The sequence below is a fragment of the Hylaeus anthracinus genome, unplaced genomic scaffold (assembly GCF_026225885.1).
Source record: "Hylaeus anthracinus isolate JK02 unplaced genomic scaffold, UHH_iyHylAnth1.0_haploid 12001, whole genome shotgun sequence".
Lineage (NCBI taxonomy): Eukaryota > Metazoa > Arthropoda > Insecta > Hymenoptera > Colletidae > Hylaeus > Hylaeus anthracinus.
Window position 1 is genome coordinate 5,793,977 of NW_026534348.1, and position 16,723 is coordinate 5,810,699.

At 37.4% G+C, this 16,723-nt stretch overlaps 4 protein-coding genes across 8 annotated transcripts in view; 2 read left to right on the forward strand and 2 right to left on the reverse strand.

Annotated features, from left to right (window-relative positions):
• The first annotated feature begins 191 nt into the window (after positions 1–191).
• On the forward strand, positions 192–1,938 carry LOC128890837 (MOB kinase activator-like 3). 2 transcript variants are annotated; one of them, XM_054149739.1, is made up of 6 exons: positions 192–557; positions 763–913; positions 992–1,219; positions 1,285–1,400; positions 1,469–1,679; positions 1,793–1,938. In XM_054149739.1, the coding sequence occupies exons 1-5, from the start codon at positions 513–515 to the stop codon at positions 1,631–1,633; spliced, it is 705 nt and encodes a 234-aa protein (XP_054005714.1). In that variant the 5' UTR covers positions 192–512; the 3' UTR covers positions 1,634–1,679; positions 1,793–1,938. The 2 variants fall into 2 exon arrangements, with proteins under 2 accessions (XP_054005714.1, XP_054005713.1); XM_054149738.1 differs by having other exon boundaries at positions 1,469–1,938.
• A 238-nt stretch (positions 1,939–2,176) lies between these two features.
• On the reverse strand, positions 2,177–4,776 carry LOC128890824 (mitochondrial-processing peptidase subunit beta). The gene is made up of 7 exons (XM_054149717.1): positions 4,606–4,776; positions 4,002–4,220; positions 3,544–3,929; positions 3,274–3,467; positions 3,033–3,202; positions 2,715–2,969; positions 2,177–2,650 (listed from the first exon to the last, which is right to left on the reverse strand). Exons 1-7 carry the CDS (start codon positions 4,672–4,674, stop codon positions 2,510–2,512), a joined length of 1,434 nt encoding a protein of 477 aa, XP_054005692.1. The 5' UTR covers positions 4,675–4,776; the 3' UTR covers positions 2,177–2,509.
• A 136-nt stretch (positions 4,777–4,912) lies between these two features.
• LOC128890804 (nuclear pore complex protein Nup107) lies at positions 4,913–8,491 on the forward strand. The gene is made up of 7 exons (XM_054149679.1): positions 4,913–5,607; positions 5,665–6,152; positions 6,230–6,437; positions 6,503–7,356; positions 7,431–7,748; positions 7,845–8,096; positions 8,176–8,491. The coding sequence occupies exons 1-7, from the start codon at positions 5,085–5,087 to the stop codon at positions 8,275–8,277; spliced, it is 2,745 nt and encodes a 914-aa protein (XP_054005654.1). The 5' UTR covers positions 4,913–5,084; the 3' UTR covers positions 8,278–8,491.
• A 1,890-nt stretch (positions 8,492–10,381) lies between these two features.
• Positions 10,382–16,723, reverse strand: part of LOC128890809 (protein Skeletor, isoforms B/C) — a 44,035-nt gene continuing 37,693 nt past the window's right edge. For all 4 annotated transcript variants that reach the window (XM_054149691.1, XM_054149690.1, XM_054149692.1 and 1 more), the window contains 5 exons: positions 16,334–16,706; positions 15,943–16,263; positions 15,727–15,850; positions 15,301–15,595; positions 10,382–15,076 (listed from right to left, as the gene is read on the reverse strand). In XM_054149691.1, the coding sequence (XP_054005666.1) occupies positions 14,957–15,076; positions 15,301–15,595; positions 15,727–15,850; positions 15,943–16,263; positions 16,334–16,706 (1,233 nt within the window). In that variant the 3' untranslated portion in view covers positions 10,382–14,956. The remainder of the gene's footprint in view (positions 15,077–15,300; positions 15,596–15,726; positions 15,851–15,942; positions 16,264–16,333; positions 16,707–16,723) is intronic.

A 16,723-nucleotide genomic window follows, 5' to 3' on the forward strand; every position in this document is an offset into this window, starting at 1 on the left:
ATCTTAAAAGGTATCTTAATTACCCTTTCATAATTTTACAAATATATTCATGATTTAAGGATAAAGATAGGACAATATATAAAGACAATATAAAAGTATAGACAATATACAAATATTCATGATTTTGTGCTCATAGCCACGACAATAGCCACAGCCCCCCTTTGTTACCGTTGATACGACACTGTTAACGCCCGACCCGACTGGCATCACTGGTTGGAAGTTCCAAATTTCTCCTGCTGAGAAAGAGGGCAAATTGGTGGGCAGTTCTGTCCTTCTCATAGCCTTTTTTAAAGTAATTGAATTATTTGCAGAAAGTTAGTATACTAATTGAAATTGAATGCAATTAAAGAACTCGTAAGCAATTGTAAAATGGGAAGATCTAGTAGTTATACATGGGTGATACAAAATTTCGATTCGTAGTACTCACATGGACATAGCACGAAATAAATTTGCACTACCGGTTAGCTCGGTATTTGTTTAATAATTACTGTTTCTGTATAATTGTAACCGCAATGACTGCGTTGAGTGGTTTCATGGAATTCTTTCAGAAAGGAAAGGTGAATATTTTTCTCTGTCGTTACGGTATTTGTTCACGTTACAACAAATACTCTAACCTAATATATAGTTTTATCGATGAATTTTATATAAAAACACCTCGTGTTATAACTATACTTATTCTTTTATATAAAGCTGTTATACGTGTATATGCCTTCAATGTTTTTATTACGCACTTCTGATTTAAATTTTTTTAATTCGATATAGACATTTAGACCAAAGAAGAAGTTTACTCACGGAACATTACGATATTCCTTGTATAAACAAGCACAGGCTTCCCTTAATTCTGGAATTAATTTAAGGTCTGCCGTGAAACTGCCTCCTGGAGAGGATCTTAATGACTGGATTGCTGTTCATGGTACTTAAAAGTTTATGTTAAGAAATTTTTATATTTTAATCCTTTGAGTTATCATTTTCACACACAATATAATTTCAGTTGTAGACTTTTTTAATAGAATAAACCTAATATATGGCACTGTTTCTGAATATTGTGATTCCGCATCCTGTCCAACTATGAGTGGTGGAGCTCGTTTTGAATATTTATGGGCAGATGGTGAAAAATATAAAAAGCCAACAGCATTACCAGCACCACAATATGTTAGTCTTCTGATGGATTGGATTGAAGCACAAATAAATAATGAAAACATATTTCCAGTGTCAACAGGTAACACATTTAGATGTGTTAAATTAATTATGATATAAATTAATTATGGACAAATTTTATTACAGATGTACCATTTCCAAAAACATTTGTACCGCTGTGTAGAAAAATCTTAACACGCTTATTTAGAGTTTTTGTTCATGTCTATATACATCATTTTGACCGTATTGTAGCAATAGGAGCAGTAAGTTTCATATCTTTGTATATTAATATTTCTTATCATAGTATTCATATTTATTTTGCTTGTTTCAGGAAGCGCACGTAAATACATGTTACAAACATTTTTACTATTTTGTAACAGAATTTGAATTAATAAGCACAAAAGAATTAGAACCATTGGCTGAAATGACTGCTAAAGTTTGTAAAGATACTGCATCACCAACATTGACCACAGCACCGCAAAGTAATGCTAGGTAGTCATGAAACTTATTAATTGCATAATTATGGTAATCAAACTATAAAAGTGAGTTTCTTTTAATATAAGTACAAGTACAAAAAAGTTATGACAAAATTGTTTATTATTAGGATGCTAAAAAATATTAATATTTCTATGATTTTTATAACTATTTTTATTAGCATTTAGTACCTCGGGGAAGAATCTTATCGAAAGCTTTATTATGTATAGCGCTCAAATTTATGATCTTATTACTATAATAATAACGCAATTCCACCATTGCATTAAAAGTAATCCTTCTATGTGGAATACAAAATTATTAATTTAAGTATATGTCTTTGTAATTAATTATGATAAGTAATAGTAAATTATGCATTTATGATTTATGTGCTAAATACTATTTTTTGTAGAAACACAGTGATCAACATACTTCAACATTAATTCCTATCTATATTCGTAATCAAATTGTATAATTAGGTAACATTATTTATGAAATTATTTCATAGTAATATGTAAGTGTACATACATACGTACATAAAGTGTAACAGAAATAAAATAGCATGTGATGTGTGGAAGAGTACACACATGATTTATTATTAATTTCATCAATACCTGTTACAATTTCGTAAACATCAATGATTTAGGTATAACCAATTGATAAATTATTATTTCACTTAAATATAAGTATTAACAAGTATTAAAGTGAGACTACAAATTATTATTGGAATATACATAGACTTGTCTTACATATCGCAATTTGAATAATAAATATGAATAAATCTGAACAATTAATATTTACGAAAAATGAATTAAATATTTGCAATCTTACTTTAATCCTAATTTTTTACTAAAAATGATGTTACTGGCGACTCGTTCTAAATTTGTGTTGGGAAATGCTTTTACATGAACAAGCTGTACATTTTGGAACGAGTTATGGTATAATCAGGCAAGTTTTCGATTGGCCCAACTGCTGCAATTACTGGACACTGATCGTAAATATATTTCATCCCAATATCATGAATATTTTTGGCAGTTACACTCTGCAAGCAATTTTATTAATACATAAATTGTATGTAAAATATTTTATATATAAGTTATACTTACATCTATCCTGGCCTCGAGTTCATGAAGTGGTATACGCCGATTATAACAGAGAATCTGTCGACCAATATCTTCGCAAATTGCAGTTGTTCCGTCCAACTGGAGGAGCATATTTGTTTTAAGAATATTCTTCGCGCGCTCAACTTCCTTCTCTGTAACTGATACACATAACCTTTTCCATTCCCGAGTCAACCTAGTAACAAAGTTTTCGCATCCCATAGGATCGCATACGAAGTATATACCCCAAAGACCTGTGTCCTGTAAAAAAAAAGTATAGTTACTATACACTTTAAAATGGAACATTTGTATGATAATACATACTTTGTAACAAGTATTAAAGCTTTGGTAACTATGACACATTTCACGAACGTAACGATTTTCATTTAAGCGGTTTGAGTTATTTGCACCTCCTCCTTGGCTACGATCCCATGCTCCCACGAGAGTATTTGCAACCATAAGGGGAATATTGTCTGCATCTGCCCACCCAGCACCTTTAAAAAATATCTATTAAATGCTGAATATCGTTCTATAAAAGTTATGTTTGACTTAACTTTTTTCCTACCTTGAACAGCAATCGCAGCATGTGCAAGAGGAATAGTGTCATCGCGAACTCGTATATCAGAACCCGTGTAACGACACGGTTCCCAATACGGTGGAATCTCGTCGTAAACTGGTCCTTGCATTTTACCAAAATGTTTATCGGCTAAGCTTACCAGTGTATTGTGATCTACACCACCAGCACCAGCCAAAACAAATCTAAGAAAAAGAATTTCAATACAATATAGACATAAGTTGAACATTTTATAAAAATTGACAGTTTACAATTACATACCTAGGTGGACCATAGTGTGTTTTTACATAGTCAACAAGATCATTTCGTGTAATGCTTTTAATATTTTTAGTAGGGCCAAGAATTGTCCTTCCTAATGGTGTACCTTGATAGGCACTAGCATGTAAGTGATCAAATACAACCTCTTGGAGATTTGTTTCAACTTCCTGCATCTCTCTTAAAATAACACCACGTTCTCTCTCAATTTCGGCTTCGCCAAGCTTTGAATTCTGTATGATGTCGCTCAAAATTTCTACAGCTTTCGGTACATCTTGTGCTAAACATTTAGCATAAAATACTGTTTGCTCTCTGCTTGTATAAGCATTCAAATGAGCCCCCATGTTTTCAATTTCTAATTCTAAATCAGTTTGTGAACGTTTAGTAGTTCCCTGTTAATAATTGTCATTTCAATTAAGACTTCTAGCATTTTAACAGAGGTATATCTTTAAAAAATAATTTACCTTGAAAGCCATGTGTTCCATAAAGTGTGCCACTCCATTAGTCTCGTCTGTTTCAAAGCGACTGCCAGCATCAATCCACAGCCCTACTGTGGCTGTTGGAGCACCGCTATCCTCACTTGCAACTCTCATACCACAATCTAAAGTTGTGACCCTTGTGGGTGGTTGATTGATAAGCATCTCTTTCATGGATGGTGCTGTAGAGTGCCATTGCTTTTGTGTCTAAGGATATAAATTATATGCAAGTAACAAAGAAATACCTTAAGAAAGATAAAACGTAACTGTCAAATTTTCGTATTTACTGGCAAAATACATTATGAGGTGACCTGAACAAGTTGAGGTTATGGTATCTTGATACAAGTATTCTAATGTACATAACCAAATTTCATTTATTAAATGTCATTTGTTATCAATTAAACAGTAATTCGTTATTTACTTCTTATTGTTACAATTGTTTTAGAAATTTTTTTCTCATTACGTAAGGAGCAAATGGAGTCGATGATTTGTCGTCTCGGTAAGAACATCTTGTTTTGAATATAAATTTCAAGGAATTGTCGTAATATATTTCAACAACTAAAGTCATATTGTAAAGTTAAAATCCTCTTACCTTTACGAGACTAGTTTTGTTAGTATAAGTCCGCAATGCAGAACTAACTTTAATTAGACGAGTCGCCATTTTCAATTACTTCGCAACCACCCAACTGGCTGCAACTGGCACGAACACAACCTTACGATCAGGATGGACCAAGACCAAGGTAGTCCCAGATAGCAGAGTATGCCAGACACAGAAAATTTACAAATGTCAATATTATAACGTATGTACTGTACCGCTTAGCAAAGTAGTGGGAGCAGCACGAGCTGCGATATGCAAGTTTGCACGACAAAACTCCGGAATATCCCAAATGTTTACTTAGGTAATTTATTTTCTGGGAAAATTTTGTGCCATTGGTAACACTGTGTCATTCGAAAACCGGCACGATTATCAAATTATTGTTCGTCGGATACATGGGATACAGTTGTATAAAACAAATGAGGAAAAATAATAGCATCGATTAACGCTGATGATTTTTAATCAATAGTTCAACAATGGATAAAATACACGATACTACGGAAAATTTGGAACGATCTATGCAAATGCATAATCAAGAGAATGTTCAACGAAAGTCATTTTTGAGGTTAAGTGGAAAAAGCACAACTCCGAAGAGGATATCTTTGCAAAATAGCATTCACGTACGAAAAGATTCGGATGACTCCCGTCAGCCGAATGACATTAATAGTCCAAGACTGCTGAACAAATCGTACCTGAGCTCAAAATCGATGAAAGTTCACGATGTTCTGGACATGGACGATTCGTTGACGATTGCACCCCACGAAATACGTGATATAATGGTTACTTCGGAAAAGAATGACCTTACTTTAAGGGAAATGATGGAAGATAGTGCAGCAACTGGCATGATTTTGAAAGCAAACGAACCCTGGCGCGAGATCATGTCTAAGCTGTATTATGACTTTTTACATAGTATTCAAATGAACTTCTCAGAGACACAAGTGTTCGATACTGTTGCAGATTTTATACAGAACTGTTCAGATACGTTAGATATAATGAGAGGTATGAATTGAAATAAGACTTCTATTAGGACATGTAATAGTGAACTTTGATTTACAGGCATGCAATTAAAAGTAGAATCCAAGGAAGTGTCGGAAGAAGAAATTTCATTGGAGAACGAAAGGAACACATGGAGGCTTATTTATTGTCTATATCAAAATCGAATAAATAGCCTTAACTTTCCCACTCCAATGGAGGATGATTTTGATGAAAATAATACTTATATATCTGAAAAACTCATAATAGACAACTTATTTAAAACAGAAAGTTATATCAGAGAATATCAATTAATAATAGATTGGTTGGAAAAGAATGCATTGGATCAGGCAGATAGATATTCGTCGGCCGAACATTTTACAGATAAAACTCTTGCATGGGAGAATACAGTACGACAACTTGCGATTAAAGACAAAGAACAAATTCCTTTTCATATGTCTAGACCATTTGTGTCCTCCCTTGATCCAGATGCTCCAATAAGAGAAGGTAAACCTTTACACGACTTGGACAGAGAAGATAATGCAAGACTTGAAAAAAGAATGTTTATAGAGGTATAAATTTCTTGATTGAAAGATTAAATAAAACAAGGGAATGAAATATAAAATATAAAATATATTCTATCAAATAGGTACGTTGCGGTCGTCTCCAAAAGGCACAAGCATTGGCTGAAAATTGTGGACAGCCTTGGAGAGCTGCTTGCTTGTTAGGATGGATACCTCATCATGACCCTAATTATAAAAATCCGTTATCTGATACCAAATTACCTATCGAGGGAAATCCTACTAGAAGTCTTTGGAAATTGTGCGCGTGGGATCTTTCTCAGGATAAACGCATAGGTAATAGTTCTTTATTATTCGCATAACTGCCGTTTCTAATAATCGGAATTGTTTCTTGCGTTTAGGTCAATTTTATCGCGCTACGTACGCTAGCCTATGCGGAAATGTCCAACAAATGTTACAAGTGGCGTTTTCATGGCATGATGCGCTGTGGGCTTACATGAAAACGCTGTTGGACATAAAAGTCGAAAGAGTGGTGAGAGATCTAGCGACAAAAACTTTTACGAATATGGTTGACGATTATTGGAAGAATGAAATTTCGCTGGAAGACGTGTTCAAAGAACTCCACGCGTCAAAAAATCCGACTACTCGTGCACAGTCCAACGAACCTGATCATCTTATTCAGAAATACTTGATTCTGGATCAAATACCGGAATTGATGGAAGAAATAGAGAATATGATAGACAGGAAGACCTGTGATCCTCACTTTTTACGATTTTTAGCTCACTTAGTATTTTTCTTCCGACAAATTGGGAAAAACGTAAATGACAAAGTTGGAGATAAAGTTCTATCGGCATACGTTAATATTCTAATCGAAATAGACGACCCGATTTTGATTGCTTTTTATACAGCTATGTTGCCTCAGGAGGCTCAAGTAACAAGTTACGCGAGCTACCTAGAAATGATAAAAGATTACGAGCAGCGCAAAAAATGCTTGACTGCGGCAGAAGATGCGAATCTGAACGTGGAAGCGATCACAAAATTAGTGGTAGAAAGTATACGGTTTAAGAACTTGGATATCGTACAGGCGGATTTACAGGGTGCTATAACCGACGCAGACATGGAGAAGATTAACGCGTTAGACTGGTTAATATTTTATCCAAGTCAAAGGGAAGAAGCATTGTGGCAAACTAACGCTCTTATAAGATTTTTCTTAATCAACGAAAAAATTGATGCCGCGCGTAAAGCTTTTAACAAGGTGCAATGTTGAAATATGATTTTTTTGTTCTATACTCTTAGTAGGATTTTATCATGTGTTCATTTTATGGTCAGATTCCAGAGGATTCTATCGAATCTGTTATGGCTGAATATCCAACAATGGAAGGTACTATAACGAATCTCACGATATCGGACAATCTATCGAAAAGAGCATCCTCGTCGATTCGAGAATATCTTTGTTATAAAACTTATCTCGATGCCCAAGAGGGTTTCGCGGAATGGTTTTCCCATTATCATCATGGAAAACCTATACCTTTAGAAGAATTACCACCGTATGCCACTTTTACCGAGAAAGTTGCACATGAGCATAAGAAATCGCAGTATAACGTAGAAATGGAAAGGTGGAAATGTACGATGCAACACCACACGAAGGTTCGTTACATAAAACTGAAATAAAAATTTAAAAAAGAATCTTCGTTACATAGTCGAACAAAATAGAAATTTGAAAAAATAATAATTCTTTTGTAGGCTGTCAAACAACTACTGTTCAATGTACTGTTGTTTCCGGATGGTGGTTGGCTTGTCGATTCAAATAATGATAACGACGAGTCACGTACACTAGACGAAGAATCGCGAGAACACCAGATGGAAAAACTACGGGAGCTTTGTATTCCAAAAATTACGCTTCTTCTTCATTCGGTGATGTCTGAAATGAACGAACATTCTGGCTGCATTCAATTAGCGGATATCCTCGCTTCCGAACAATATCAACTTTATAAAGTATTTATTTACGATTTTTTAAAACGTTCCAATGTTACATATGCGTAATAGTATAATCAATGCTTTAATTTTGTTCAAGGTGTTCCAGAAGAGTAGATTACGCGAGGTGTTCAAGAAAATCTGCGAATCATCCCTTGTCTTGATGGATCAAAAGAAAGATCCTTGGGGCTATCCAAAGTGAACCTTGTAGCGAATTTACAATTTAATCGAGAAGAATGTATATGTAATTTTATGTTACACGATACGATTGTGCGAAAATCGTATGTTGAACATACTTGTACAAAACGCCTCTATCTTTTTTATAAAACCAGTTTATTGTCAACCACAAGAAGTGAATATAAAATTTGATACAATGTTCAATAATTCATAATCATAATATATTATATACCTCATGATGACTTAGACGCTTCTTTTTACCCAATCGTTAATAAATGTAGCGCTGTCAAAGCTGTAGATTTAATGCGTGAAAGGTTGAGGAGAAAACTTAGGGGACAGTGAACGTGTATAATATCCTGAGATATTTCCATTGGAGAATAATAACTCATCGTGACTTCGCAACTTTTAGAGCAGCCACTCCTAACCTCATACCATACATCGTTACTATCCTTCGGATGTGGATTTGCGTACGATAGATAAATACAGCAATTTCCGTTTTCAAATGACAATTTTTCTCAGTTCGAGATCAAAGTCGCTGTCTACTCTGCTTTTAAGCGAATTAATAGACCTAATTTTCTAGTTGAAAACAATAATCACTGTACGTACAAACTCGATTCGTACGAAATTTAAAAGTAACTTCTGTTCCTTTTTAAAAGATCTACTTATACGCATAAAAAGAAAAATCATAACGGATAAAGAACGAAAGTATTTTTAATGCGTAGCGTAAATTGGAGTTTTCTATACAGAGTCGGCCTTAAACATGGACAATAGAGTGGTCTAACAATTATCCTTATCGGAGTGAGCTGTGGGGGGTCTTTCGACACAATTCCTTCTTCGATCTGACTGTAAGTAGGAAAGAAAGTCAAACTTCCAATTTTCTACAATGTGAATTTTTCTTGCGACAAGTTTTGTTAAAGGTATACATCAGGGTTTCCGCAACATTTATCCCTGTCTTCGTCCTTGTCAAGGCCGCCCCACGTCTCTAACTATCTATTTTCTTTGAAGGGAGATGATGCTTTTTGCTGGCGAGAGCAGTCTTCTTTATGTTATTCTTCCATTAACGTTATTATATGCGACTTCGAGGTTTGTTTATGTTTGGAACACGCGCGAGCATTCCTTTCTGTGCGGCTTGGTGCATATTATGCGTATATACTATCCATTTTTCCTTCTTTGTTCACGAAAGACAGATTAACGCTATAAGTAAACTCGCTTATCCTTTACATACTGTACTGTGCATATAGACTACGTCGAGAAAATTAACTCTCCACGAAATACTTTCGTTTCATTAATAAAAATGAAAAGAAAAAAATGAACGATCGACCGAATTTACGATGTTCACATGCTTCCAACAGATGCGAATCGATTCACACGTTCGCTATTGCTGATCCTTTGAAGCGGCAATTCCATATTCCTCAACGAATACAAAAATCTAGATTGTACGTTCAAAGCAGGAAACACGAGAATCTCGACAATCGAATCGACTTTACAGTAATACGAGTACACGATTAATAGAGTTACTTTGTTGATTAACCTAGTCTAACACGTAAACGTTGAAAAAAACGGTTGACAATTGTTATCATTCTTGATAATGCTACATTTTATATATGTATTTTTATTTTTTATTTTTTCAATATGCGAGACTTTGATAAATTTGCCGAAACTCGCCTCTCCGGGCATAGATTCATTTTCGTTTATCCGTTTCACATGTTCTTCGATGGTGGTTGATCAATTTTACTTATTCCGTTTTTTTTTTTCTTTTTGTTTCATTGTTAGCTCACGAACTAAGATAATTTCTACGGGACGTTCTAATTGCTAATGAGTGCGCGTCAGTGTGTTCGAAAACGACTTATCTACGATAATTCTGGAAATGGTTTTTCATGGACTTCTCCTTTTCGACTCTTCGCACTCGCGTCTGGCCACCGCGGGACTATTTTACTGCGTTCCATCGATTTTAGATACGGTAAGGTTCATCGCGCATCGAACACGGCACAGTCTAGCCTAATCTAGTCCAGAGGAATTCTTGTTACGCAAGAAAATCGGTTGAAAGATACTGGTTTAGAGTAGGCTAGGCTATACATATACGATACAATGCGCGGCGGTCCTAAAACTCTACTTATCCAAAGAAATTTAATTGAAATCATCGAAAAGGGGAGATTAGGTGAATCTCTGTCGTTCCGTTTTATCTTCTGCCATGTGCGGATAAACAGAGTTCCGAGTCACGATCATTTGAGAAATTTCCAAACTGTTTCGACGAGTTTCATAACATTCACTTAACGATATTTGCCCTTTAAAAATACATCTTTAAAAAATGTTCAACCGTAACCCAGAGACGGTCTATTACAACGAACAAATTCTTATTACGTACTTTTTTTTTTTACACACTTTCGATAGCACTCTCTCGAGTTTCATTTCCGATACGATTCTGCTATCGGCGGAGTTTCAATTCAGATAGAGATACAAGTATGTTAGCTTACTACACGTTCCGTGTTGTTTTTTAATTAGGACGAGACCACGGTACCAAGAGTGCAAAGAGCCGAAACACCGATACAGTGTCTTACATTTCTTTCGATTTTCCACGCCGTGTTCCTAAAGTGTGAAAATATATTCTACCACGAGGACAAGATTCAGAAAGATATATCCAGTTTAAAAGTCTCCGAGTATCCCTGCGGTATCGTTGAAACGAGAAGACTTTCGTCGTTACATGCATATTGACAGTGTTATAACATCCACTCGATTGCGCGACAAACTCTTAATATCGCTATCTCGAACGTTGCTCCTTTTCACTTATTTCTAGTTAATCATCGTACAGAGAGTGTTGCGTGTCGTTTCTCCATCGTTCAGTGTTCTTCACGCGCGTAAGCAACTATATTGTTTACGACCAGCGATTCGCGACTCCTGGATCTCTTTTTTTTTCCTACGTTTTTTCGACTCAAGATTTAGAAATATCGTCAGACGGCTTTCGGGGTAAATTAGAGATACAAACACCGATCTTGAGAGCGCGTGACAGCTTTTACCTAACGACATTTATAGTAAATCCAAGGAGAGTTCGCCTTTGTCTGAAACCGTTACATCGATCTTGAACTTGATTCAAAGTGTTCGAACCTTACATTAGGGATATGTTCGATAGGGATATGTGAACAGGTATCGAGAAAGAAAATCAAGTGTGGGTAATAGGAATACAAGAATGTACGTCTTGCATTTAGAAACCTCGAACAGTTTCAGGTTTCAAGAACGCAGATCGTTCGAGTTAATTGCGAGAAAAGGACTGCTTAAGGGGGTGTTGTTCTTACGAGATATTTGGAGAGCTGGACCGAATTGAGCGCTAACCAGATAGAATTGTATTCTATCTTCTTTCTTCGGCTGATTCTCAAAACATCGGCTTGTCTATCGGCGCGCGTATCCCTCTCGACTTCCACGAGAAATCGGCGGGCACGGAAGAAAAAGTTACACAAGCAAAACGCTATCCATACCTTAACTACAACACGAGACATAAAATGTAAAACATCTTTATCAGCTAAGGTATCGCTAGTGAGTCGAATGTCGCACTCCGGGAGTGTACGATACACCAAACAAGAAGACCGTTTTGATCGTTCACGGTAGGCATTCAGCAATACAATCATTCCCGGACACATTCCATCGCTCTTCATTTTTAAAATTACACGTCGACACAACGAAAAGAAAAAGTTTCTTTTTTCCTTAGCGTCTACGGTATGTATTTGCTTTCTTAATGGCTAACAACTTGAGGGACATAGCAGGGCTGCTCCGCGATAATCCGAACGCTCAAAACAGCTTACCGCTTAATATCCTAAAAGATGAAGTGAAAAATGGGAGATAGATAGATAGATAGATAGATAGATAGATAGATAGATAGATAGAAAGGAGAAGGGGAGAAGATGAAAAGGTATAATTTTACATCGCTACTTACGTTTCTCGTCTCGATCTGTACATACAATCGTTACACCTAGTAGCTTAACGTCGCTGTTAACCGAACTTATTGCAGTAGGTATATCGTACGCCACTCGACACGATCATTGTACACTTACACCTCGAATAATTGATCCGTACAGATACTTTGTTCGCTCAACGCCCCGATGTTGAGATTATTCTCCGACGAACGATAACCGCTGTCCCGCGAAAGAGCGTGCTTTATATCGTATTATCACATTGGCTACGTTATTGTCTCTAATGTCAAGGTCGATCATCGATGTTTGTACTTAAAGAAATCGGGTACGGTTATTGTCCAGAATAATCTAGAAAATTTTGGAATAGCACGTCGTGTCCGTAAATATCGTTCACAGGTTTAACGGTGAAGGATCTTTCTTCGAAAGAGCACCTATCGTCGCATTCGCTACTCGTTGTTCGAATACGCTTCATTGCCTCGACAAAAATATAGAGATCTTTCCTATTGTGCGAATAGACTTAACATTAACACCACATTATTGTTCGAATAACATCGACTTCCGCGATAATACAATTATTGTCTGAAGAGGATTCGGAAACGGGACAGCAAGATGGAGACGATTTCTTTATTGTATGTCTATCGCGTCTTGATTCGCGTTCTGTCGTTTCTCTCCGAAGCAGCCCTATGAAAATCCAATCCGGCAAGTCGGTATCTTTATTATTGTCGTTCACAGAAGTAGGAGTTTCATCCGCTTACGTAACTAGACTTCGCCTCGGTCTGCCGAAGGATTCGCTTAAAGAAACAAAGGACGAAAGAAAAGTGGAAATGGGAGAGAAGGACGGGCGGAAGCGGAGAAAACGGAAGGTAAAAAACGATGTGTATTCTAAGATACAGATGCAGACAATTCTGTTCGATCCTTCGGAGAATCGCCGTCGAGTATTGTCGGTGACACGATCGCCCTTCGTCGTTATTGTCGCTTAATTAACTTACAGTGGTAGTTAACACGTAATTCTACTTAAGACTGGTTTTGATGCTTCTCGCGTGAGAGCTAAAACAGCCGTGTCCAATGTATTCGTCGCTCGAGATTTACGCGATTTGCTTCGAAAGAAATTGACCCTGATCATCGAGGACATGAACAAAACGAAGACAGAAGAATGGACAAAAGTTGATGCTAGACGTCTATTTAATTGTCACCGTTACGTGGACATTTACCAGAGGTAATTGCGAGCTGTGAATAGTGCTTGGACACCGCTGACAGCGAAATGACGTAAGTCTTCGAAATTTCTTCTTCTCATATGTATGTATACACGTACTTCGTGTTATGTATGTGTGTTTAATATATGTATGTATATTTATATATGCATATATTGTATATGTAACGTATATGTTAGGTATGTATGGATACGTAGTTAAATACAGACTGGTCTTCGTGCGATAAGCAATTGGAATTGCAAAGAATTTTCACTGCTGGCAATTTTGAGGACACCCCGATACTTAGAATCTGGACACGCGAAAGCATCGATATCGATCTTCGCTACTGCTTTAAAATGATTATGTATTTCTCCGATTTCTTGGTTGCACGTCTCGCGTCTTTTACAGTGGACAAGGATTTTCGAGATACCACGTTCGGTTCTTTCAATTTTGTTCAATTTTTAACGTGCGCATTTCTCGATTATTCGTTCACCATTTTCGTGAATCTAGATCACGAAATCTAGATTTGCTCGCGACGCGTCTTTAGAAACGATGTATCGTTTCTCTGATATTTTTGGCGCTGAACGCGCAAGGAACCAGTTCCTAAGTACTATAGGGGCATCTCCTGTCCGAGTGGTTCCTAATTCGTGTAATTAAAGAAGTTCATTATCTGTACCCAAGGCACATTTTATACTTTCATTCCGTTTTAGGAAGGTCCACTCTATAGTATGTACATATTATAGCATTGTTACACGTATAGGGGGATAATTTGTAACTTGTATCGCCCTTAATTATATTGTCCGACGTTACCTTGTACATAATTCTCGTTTCTTCGTCAGCGATTTCTTTGTCGTTCGCTACCCTACGTATTATTGTCAAGTCGACAGCATTTATAAATGTATATCTGAAGGGTTACTCGATTTTATAGTTACGTTATATTCAACTAAAGCTTTGTGCAAAATTTACATTGTACATATCGTACCACCGATGCTCTTCCGGTTTTCTTTTAATTTCGTCGCGCATCAACGTACTCGACATTCCCTCTTACAATTTACCTATCGTCTACCCCGCGAACATCGTTCGTTTCTCATTATTGTCAGAATTTCCGCGTTCACCCGTCCTGATTTGTTATTGTCAGAAACATCCCTTCTCCGTTTTCTTAAGTAGTCCCTTAAATTCTTTAACATTAAAAATCACTTCGAATCTCGTTTTCCTCGTGTGTTGTGTTTAATATGTGTGGATGTATGTATATAATATATAGTAAGTATGTATATATAGATTTATATATATATCTGTGTATATGTATACATATGTATAAATATACATATACATATATCGTATGATACGAAATATTGAATCTGATAGATCTTAAAAATATTTTGCTAATCTTTTTACGTTAGATTAAACCTTACGCACTAAGTACTTTCTTACAACCTTGTATCGTGTATCAGCCGATTTTGATAATCGAATATTTTTTTTTGTTTTGTTTTTTATCACCATCGTTACTTATGCGAGATTCTTCTCGTCGATGCCTTATCGTCTCTTTTTTGGCCTCTCCTCTCGTGTGCTCTCTACGTTACCCCGCGTAGTTTGCGCTAGACGATCGAGGGATTCATCTCGAGAGCATTAAGAGACCGACGACGAACGTTGTGATCATCGATATGATCGGTACGGTTGTGTGCGCGCTGCTGACAACGTGTATCTTCCAGCCCAAGTTATTGTGCACGTAACACTGGGAAAATAAAATTTCCATATTGGACGTACCATGAAAGTTCACCTGCTACCTCGCGTTATCGTCTTGTTAGTTTAAAGCTCGAGCCGATCTGGATACCGCGTTAATAAAGCATTATAAAACAACTCCGGTAACTGTTTATGCAATAGGGGTAAACAAGCACCGACGGAATGGCATCTACCGATTCGTCGATCGTTCGATTATAAACTTATGGTTAATCATACCTGGTAGTACACCAAATCCGGAGTGTCTTCGGCCACGGTCCAAACAAGTTTCGCCGGTTCACCTTCGTCGCATTTCAGTCTAAGAGTTTCGAAGAAACTTTCGAACGTTTCCGTTTCTGCGCTCATATCCACCGTCTTGTGAGTCCATTCGCAGTAACGGCCAGCCGCGTCCGGATAAGGATTTCCGTCCTCGTCGTATTTTACACCGGCGAATGCTCTCTGATCCATCTGTTCTTCCTCAGTCTTTTGACCGAACCCACCCTCAGGACTGTCGGTGATATAAAATGGATGGTACCTGCATCGAAAGGGCAGAGTTTGAAGCAGATATAATAAAGGTACAAATTAAGGTAGATACAACAGTGCCGAAACGAAGAGGAACGAATACATAGTAAAGTTGGTTATTAACAGTTTGAAATTTCAACTCACCTCGCTTGATTACTAGGATCGTTTCCACCCTCCACTATGAACGTGTACGTTTCTCCCCTCTTGACGGTGATCTCTGGGATCAGCAAGTCGTTGATGTACCAAGCGATGCCCCAAGAAGGTTCACCTGCGACGACGTTTATCCGTGACGAGATTTTCAGCTTTGTTGCAATTAAGAATTCCGATAATGTCGAACAACGATTTGTCGGCGATTATTACCTGTAATTCTCGAGTAACCTCGTTTCCCACCGGTAGGCCCGATCCTTGCGTTGAAAGTAGTTTCGTTGGTGATTACTGCCGGTGTCCAAGCCTTGATGTCGGACATGTCTGGAAGATTGTAGAGGGAATTTTTACATTCATGGACGTTCCTCGACGTAAAATCGATACGAATATCTTCGGTGGTCATGTCGAATCTCTCATGAGCGTTGGCTTCCCCTCTGTGATTTAGTTTTCCTATCGCTGCGATTACGCTGGTCTCGGAGTCTGGTATCATTCTGTCTTTCACTGGCTCGTTGGTTCTTAAAGGTCTCATATAGGTAACTGTAACAAGCGTAGACGTTGTTAAAACAGGCCAACGAAAAACATGTTTCGCTTCAAACGGGATCGATACCTGTCGTCACTCCGTTATTCCGTTCTCCATGCACAAGGACGGCGTCGTTTTTCCCTCCAACTCTTTCGTCCGGGCATACGCCCTCTCTGCCATCGCATTGCGCTATATTCGACATGTAGTAGTCCTCGGCGATGAATTTGCCCGTCCCGTTATTGTAAGCGATCACGACGACGTCACCGCCGATCATTTCAGACTTTCCCTCGCTACCGGACAAACCGAAGGCGACGTACTGGTCCTCTTCGATTCGTCCCGACACCCTTATCTTTATGTCCTCCCCGAACAACTCCCACTGCACCTGCACGCGGCCCTTCAGCATCTCCTTGCAGTTGGTCAGCTCGTGTTTAACCAGAGGTTGCGTTGGTGCGCTGCTCGTCTGAAAAAGATTCCGTA